General features: G+C 35.9%; 1 protein-coding gene across 3 annotated transcripts; it reads left to right on the forward strand.

The window, feature by feature from the left end:
• The first annotated feature begins 472 nt into the window (after positions 1-472).
• On the forward strand, positions 473-4,449 carry LOC137950576 (uncharacterized). Of its 3 annotated transcripts, none has more exons than XM_068797125.1 (6): positions 473-937; positions 1,274-1,406; positions 1,830-1,962; positions 2,220-2,256; positions 2,716-2,989; positions 3,135-4,449. In XM_068797125.1, exons 1-6 carry the CDS (start codon positions 755-757, stop codon positions 3,242-3,244), a joined length of 870 nt encoding a protein of 289 aa, XP_068653226.1. In that variant the 5' UTR covers positions 473-754; the 3' UTR covers positions 3,245-4,449. The 3 variants fall into 3 exon arrangements, with proteins under 3 accessions (XP_068653226.1, XP_068653227.1, XP_068653228.1); XM_068797126.1 differs by having other exon boundaries at positions 1,830-1,956; XM_068797127.1 differs by having other exon boundaries at positions 3,115-3,227.
• Positions 4,450-7,712: the final 3,263 nt, after the last annotated feature.

Consider the following 7,712-nt stretch of genomic DNA (forward strand, 5'->3'; position numbering starts at 1 on the left):
AAGTGAACCAAATAACTTAAAAATCTCCTCTTTTCAGTAATTCTTTTACGGAAAAACAATCCTAAGGGTCGTTTGGAATCCTAGAAAAAAATAAAAAATAAAAAAATAAAATAATGATCAAAATTTTCTTTTTATTAACTATTTTTTGGAAAATAATAATACTTATTTTTTATTTTTTTATTTTTTCTTGGGTTCCAAATATACCCTAAAAATTTCTGGGATGACTTTGAGTGATTTTGGGCAGAAATCGAGAACCCGGTTCCGTTTTTACCACTTGCATGTGATTTCGTTTTTTCACTTGGATCGCATCACCAAGTAGTCCCAAAGAATCGAGAAGGGTGTTAAAGACATTTCATAATTCGAGTTGAAGTACTTTTAATATTCCTGGAATGACCACCTTGGTTATAATAACTCTAAAACATGATAATAAAGCAAGGAGTATATAATTCATGTCCCCTTGCCTGAAGGGTTTTCCTTTTACACTTTTTCTTCTCTCTCCTCTCCCTCTCTTCCTCTCTCTTTCTCTCTCTCTGTGTCTCTCACAGTTTGACAGATCTTGAATCCCCCCTTGTTAAAGGAAGAGGAGATCCTCTAACTTTTGCGGGTTTTCTCTTTCACGGCACCTAGATCATCTGATAGGAATACCTACTAACTTGGGAGGCAATTAGCAGAAGCCTAGGGAGGAGTTGCAGGGCAGAATAGGAGGAGGAGGAAGAAGAGCCTTGTTTTTATCAGCGCACAAAGAAGAAGAAGAATGACTCCAGCTAATCTCGCAAGCCAATTTGGGGACACCACTTACACTAAAGTATTTGTTGGGGGACTAGCTTGGGAGACCCAGAAGGAAACCATGAAAAAATACTTTGACCCGTTTGGAGAGATTCTGGAGGCTGTTGTCATCACCGATAAGAACACTGGGAGATCCAAAGGATATGGATTTGTAAGTTGTTTAAAGTTATTTCCCTCTCTCACTCTCTCCCTCTCCCTCTCTCTCTCCCTTTTACTGTTTAAGATGATGCTAATGCAAATACACAAGGTTTTGTTTTTTTTCTTTTCATTAATCTTCCTTTAATCTTTACATGATTTTCTTCACATATTTTCTGGTTTTGCTCACATAATTGTTGAATCACCCAGAAGATCTAGAGTTGGATATTGCTTATTATGAAATGGAAATCTCAGTAAAATTATCAGAATGAGAGAGAGAGAGAGAGAATAACTGGCAACGTTCGATCCGTTTTTTATGAAAAGAAGATCTCTTGCTTGCTGTCCATTACAGGTGACTTTCCAGGAACCCGATGCCGCCATGCGAGCTTGTGTTGATGCGAATCCGATGATCGATGGCAGGAGGGCAAATTGCAATCTGGCTTCTTTGGGTGTTCAAAGATCCAGACCAACAACTCCTCAACATGGTATTCGAATTTTATTCTTTATCTTCGATCTCTCTGCCGTCAGTGAGTGAAAAAATTTAGTTCTAATACCCGTTGGAACTGAATCCCCATTTCTACTTACTTTCCAAAGCAATCAAACCATCAAACAACGATGTCGTAGATCTGATCTGAGTTTACATATGAAATATAAGAATCTTCACGAATGATTTCTCGCTCTCTCTCTCTCTCTCTCTCTCTCTTTATTTTTAGTTTTTCAATTATCATAATCATATAAACTATCTGACATTCTTGGTTTCTTAACTGGGTTTTGAACTTTAATTATGCTAGAGCCAATCTTTTTTTTTTTTTTTTTGAGTTTCAGTTTGTTACTGCGATAACAATATGGAATAGTCTGACATATATAGATGTTTTTAGAAATGGGTTCTAATTTTATTTTGCTTTTAGGTGGGGCCAGGAACTTTAGGGTGATGAATTCCTTTCACTCTGGCCTTCGAGGTGGAGTGGGAGCAGCTTTTCCTTCAGCTGCCACTTTCCCTCATTATGCCATCCAACAAGGGATTCCTTATAATGTGTATGGGTAAAGCTTTTCCCCATTTTTATCTTTTGCTTTCTTCTTAGCCGAGTGGAAATGGAGGAGAGATAGATGACAGGCACGTGCATGGCCACATGACATGCAGTCGTGTGCACGTGAAACCATCTATGAATATGGCCTCTGGTCTCTTCTCTCGAATCTATAGCTCTGTAGCTCGCATGCACTTTCTCTCTACGAGCTACAGACACTGCTTGTATTAGTGATGCTTACTTCATATTTCTTCTTTCTTCTTTCTTCTACAGGTATTCTCAATACTCTCCCGACTACAACTATCCCACGGTTAGTAGACAAAACTCTCTCTCTCTCTCTCTCTCTCTTTCTCTCCCCTTCTGTATTTTTAGCATTTTCATTCTTTTATGATTTGCGATATAAAACCTTGAATGGCTTCATCCCCTGGATTTCTTAATTGCAATATGTCAGTATGATATATCAGACGGAATTAAGGGTGTTCATTCATATGAAGATACCTCAAACGTAGGGCTTCATCGCATTAATCAAAGTTCTTTAATGACGTGGGTCCATTCAACTGTTCCTGCTTCTTTCAGGAAAGATTACATCAAAGATTCTGCCTTTTGAGCTGTTTAAGAGTGATAGAACTAGTGGCATTTCTGGGCCGGTTTTGGTGTTGGTGTTTATTATTTTTTCCAACCATTCACTATGTAAAGAACAACTGTCGTCATATCATACCTTTATTATCATAATTAGTGTCTCTAACATACAAATGGTGGTTGCCTGTAGAGTTACTATAACGTGTATGGAGGAGGAAGTAGTAGTCAGTATCCTTTATATGGAGGAGCGACTGGAATGGCGACCGGGACCGCCGCCTTCTATCCTTATTTCCAGTTCGGCCATGGAAGTGGACCCACGGGGTATTCTCCAGGGCAGGGCTACGGCATGCAGTACCCACAAATATTTCAGTACTCTCCGGTGAACTCAACCGCCGGGGTTTCATCTTTCGCACAACACTATGGGGGTCCCATGTCTTTCGCACCGACTCCGGCTGCACAAGCAGGTTTGTTAGGTTGCTGCAACTCATGTTTTTCTTTGTATTTTTTCGTCTTCGTATGGAATTATACTACAAGTAGTTTTGTTTTTCTCTTGTGTGAAAATTGTGGAAGATACTAATATCTTTAACAGTGTCTTTTGCTATACAACAGGCATGACGATGGCTCAGCCTCCGCCACCACTTCATTCTCCGTCTCCTCATCCTTATAGGCTCGTCCATGCAAATTTCGCTCCTACTGCACCAGAACAACCTTCGGCCTAACCATGGTTTCTCTATCTTCATCTCTCCCCTCCTTGAATCTCTCTAACATAAGCCAAAAGGTGGAATTTGGGGTCTTCCCCCGAGCCTTTAGCCCACGGAGGGGCTAAAACCACCTCTAAATTTGGAGAAAGTTCTCCAAATCTCTATGATTTTTAGCCTAGAGGGGCTAAAGTTGCACCACCACGACTCGTGTTCGTGTGATTTCTTCCAAGAGAAAACAAACCCATCAAACACCATTACCAACATTTAGCTGTGCGTATAAGCTAATGTGAAAATTTAACCCTGCTAACTTTGAAGCCCGTGGAAGGCTGAAAACCAACCAACCAACCAACCAATAACCTTTTAACGACTGGCTTGCAAAACAATGTAAATTCAAAAACTTACACATGGCAAGCCCTCTCCCACCTCTAGGTCTAGCTCCGTTTGAAGTGAAAAACTTTTTCTGACCCTTCAAAGTCTGAGCCTCTGATCACTTCGTCAGCCTCAGTTAACAATCAGGTAACCTTTGTGTAACCACCCATTTTCCCTTAGATCAAGGAAAGATTTATCAAGTCTCGATCGACCTGATATTTTTTTTTCTTATATTTGTACTTTGTACATTGAATTTGGTTAAGCTTTGGGAGTTTTAGCCAATTTGTGAAAAAGGGTCGATGCTTGTTTTGTGGCATTTGACTCTACTAACTTAGTGTAACTCCATGAATGGATATTGGAGTTGAAACCATAATAGCGACACATTTTCCTCATTAGGGAGATGTCTGCTTTTTTCTTTAGGGTAGAAAAAAACAAGTCAAATCAAAGGAGATAGCCCTGGAGAGATGTTTTTGGCTTCTAGGGTTTGCCCCCTCTAACTTTCTTTTCCTACCATGGTTAGGACCAAGGTCATCCTCTACTCATTTTCCACAAGATCATGCTCTCCTCTTCCACCAACAGTCGCTTCACCTTCCCCTGCTCATGATGGTACACTTAATTAAGAATTTTAATTACTTTCTTATCTATGAACTTTAAGATGCTTGCTTTGTGATTAGGCTACTATGAGACAGATTGATATTGCTGTTAGTTTCCGTCCATGCTTAGTTGACGATACATTTAGCTAATGCTGTAGAAGCTTAGTGTTGGGTTTTCTATAGTCATCTTTAATGATGATTATTCTACTAATATGTTTTAAATTGCTTATACATATTGCTTTGACCCAAAAGGAAATGCAAGTCATTATGATGAACTCTTAACTTTTTATTTCTATTTTTATTTTTAATAGAAAATGTAGAAAAACTTCATCTCTACATAAAAAATAAAAAAAACTGATGAACATGAACTTCTTGCCGTGTAAATATCAGTTTCCACTCCCTTATTATCAGTTATATTATATGGATAGACTCCTGAACTCGTATCTTAGATTGAGAGGGAATTGGGATAGGTCATTCATGTGGGTTTTTGTGTGATTGGATTTTTTAATTTTGAATTATATTGAGATACGGATAAAAAAATCTAGCGACAATCTCTTATACATGTATGATCTTTTACGAAAATTTTATGTGGAATATACCAATAAGATTGACCTACGGTAATACTTAACGGAGGACATCATAGTATAAACTACAAACATGCTCCAATTTGCTAATAGATCGGTTTGGAAATCACAATAAATGATATGGGCTTTCAGTTTTTCTTTATGGTCTTCATGAACTGGGTGAATTCTGAGTCTGATCATCGAGACGAGTATTAGAGACTATTTTGATCTTAGGCTTTTGACTTCTATATGACCCGCATAACATAGACTCACGTCACAAGTTCATAGAAAGGAGAAAGCCACTAACGTAGATTTGAGTGTGTCACTTGCACAATAGAATGCCAAACATGGACAAAGACTCCACTTGTTGCTTCATTGTCGATAAAATTTTCTTTCACGAACTATGAAGTACGCACTAGTGAATGATGCTCATCGTTAATACATTTTCTTAAGTAACTAGTAATTTATTGACATATATAATAGTCATCATGATTTGCCAAAAACAATTGTCGGCAAGAAATTTTGTCTAAGAAAACATAACCAGCAACATCAAAAGCATTAACTTTTATCGGTAGAAACAAAAATTCCCTAGAAAGAAGTTCGAAAATTTAGCCTTCAAAATTTTTGTTAGTGAAATCCTAATCATTGCCAATACAAGTTAAGTTTTACTTGATGAAATTCCTTTGGTAAACGGACCATCAGAAATGTTGGTAGAACTTTTAGGCACTGTTAGTGCTCTTGGTTGGAAATTTGTAATCCAGGAAAAGATAAAAATGCTTTTCTTGGGATACATATTTCCTATTAGTGCCTTATTAGAAAATTACATAGGAAATTTTAAATTTTCCTTATAGGCCCTTTTAGTGCCTTTCCTGAGGAAATATAAGAAAATTATTAAACGTTCCTATACATTACCATTCTTATCTAATAAATTTATACTAAAAAAAGATGTCAAATATAAAATATAATTTTTATATTTAAAAAAAAATAACATATTAAAACTAACTATTCCACTCTATATATTATCCCATATTTGAGTTGTTATATTGTTATGAAAATGGTTAGCTAGTTCATTTATTTCATTTGAGCTATTATAAAAGCAAAAATATATGCTACCGAAAAAATTCCAAAATTTCATGGATGAGTCAAACTTTGATAAGCATTAACTATATATAAAAGCAAGCAAGTGGCTTTTGGCTCTTCACTCGATACTCCATTCTTCGCATACCCAAAATGAAAAGTAAAAATGAGAAAACAGATAAGGCTACTAGAGGAATAAATATAAAGATAAAAGAGAGAGAGAGCAAATAATGAAAGGGGCACCTAGTCATAACCTCTTTTAATATACAATTGCCTTTATGGAAAGGGGACTATATACCCATAAGGTTCATTGAGAAAGTATGATGATCAATCTCAGAGAGCATATCACAAAGAGAGAGAGAGAGATAGAGAGAGAGAGAGAGAGAGAGAGAGAGAGAGAGAGAGAGAGAGAGAGAGAGAGAGAGCACCCTTAAACACTTGTTAGGCTTCTATAAAATAAGGGCGGGTAAGTGATTCTACATAGGTAGGCTAGTGTACAACAATTTTTTAATGACTTCAAATTTTCAATAATGAAAATTGGCATTGTCCATGACCCAAAGAAAAGTTTTAAAAAAGAAACAATAATGCATAAAACATTATGAACCATTAAAACTCTTGCATTTTGAACATTGTAGATGCTTATGCCAGGTATATTCTGCAATTGTCTACTTAAGGTCACCATTACCTCTTAATAGAGAAGCTCAATCGCAACCCTAGGAGCCAACCCATCATCAAAATTTGAGCAATACTCCATGGCAGAACTTGAGAATAAGCTCAACAAGTATTGAAGAGCAGGTACAAAAGAATCTCATATGACTCTCACAACAAGAAGTCTCATAGAGCCAGAATTAATATGATAGAGTCTTACAAGGGTCTCACAGAAGGACATCTCACAAAAGAGTTTCAGTTAAAAAATGTTTTGGTTATGTTATTCTTCTATTTATATATAGTTGTTTAATTGTTCTAGGATTCATCTTTTAGTGTTTAACTACGGGTGTAACATGGATAAAGGTCGTTTAATTATAATTAGATTCTACTAGTTTCCTCCATTATAAACAGAGGCTCATGTACTCAAATTACAACAAGTCAGTAAAGTTTTCATTTTTCCATAAATTCAAAATGGTATCAATTCGGGTTCTATGAATTAACTTGGTCAACGACAAAGATAATGTGATCCTTTTCTGATCTATCATCTCTAGTAGTTTAGGTTCATATTCTATCTTTTTTCTTTCTTTCATGTCCCAATTCCCGTTGTTTTCTTTGCTTTAACACCTTCATAATGAAATTTTCATACTAAAAATTATATATTGACAGATATATCTTTGAGTCTAATTTCCAACTCAAAACGAATTTTGGTTTGAAGCAACAAAGGTTAGAGTACAAGAGAGGTTCTAGCAACAATAGAAATCTTCAACTTTCGAGCCGTGTTATACCATCAACAATGAGACTTTATATGAAGAATTATATATAAAAATAAATAAATATATTTTCTTACCTATCCAACCAATTCTCAATCTGAGTTTTCTGGAGGGAGATTTTGATCTCAGAAGAGTCAATGGTCATGCTGGCCAAAGAAGTAAGAGTATTCAATTTGGCTAGATTAAAAAGTTCAAAATCTATCAGATTCTTTCTCTAAAAAAATTATATTTTATGAAGAAAATTTATACTTGGATGAAAGGTATATAATTTTAGTTTCATAAAGAATTTTTTTGATGTCATTCTGATCTATATTTAAGAATGTATTTGCATTGGAGTCGGCAAAGGTCAAACTATAGAATGAAGAAAATCAAGAGGTCATAAAAGATTCAAGAATGAAGATTTTTATATCAAATTAGGTATCAATTTAAATCTCTTTGAGTCTAGTTTCTTATCCAATTGGTCGTT

This window comes from Aristolochia californica, unplaced genomic scaffold (genome assembly GCF_029961685.1).
Source record: "Aristolochia californica isolate CCGP_79_NKW_82.1479 unplaced genomic scaffold, dmAriCali1.0.hap1 SCAF_14, whole genome shotgun sequence".
Taxonomy (NCBI): domain Eukaryota; kingdom Viridiplantae; phylum Streptophyta; class Magnoliopsida; order Piperales; family Aristolochiaceae; genus Aristolochia; species Aristolochia californica.

Coding starts and splice junctions, on each gene's coding strand:
- LOC137950576 (XM_068797125.1), top strand. CDS start 755: ATGACTCCAGCTAATCTCGCAAGCCAATTTGGGGACACCACTTACACT. Junction 938..1,273: donor GATCCAAAGGATATGGATTT/GTAAGTTGTTTA, acceptor TGTCCATTACAG/GTGACTTTCCAGGAACCCGA. Junction 1,407..1,829: donor ACCAACAACTCCTCAACATG/GTATTCGAATTT, acceptor TTTTGCTTTTAG/GTGGGGCCAGGAACTTTAGG.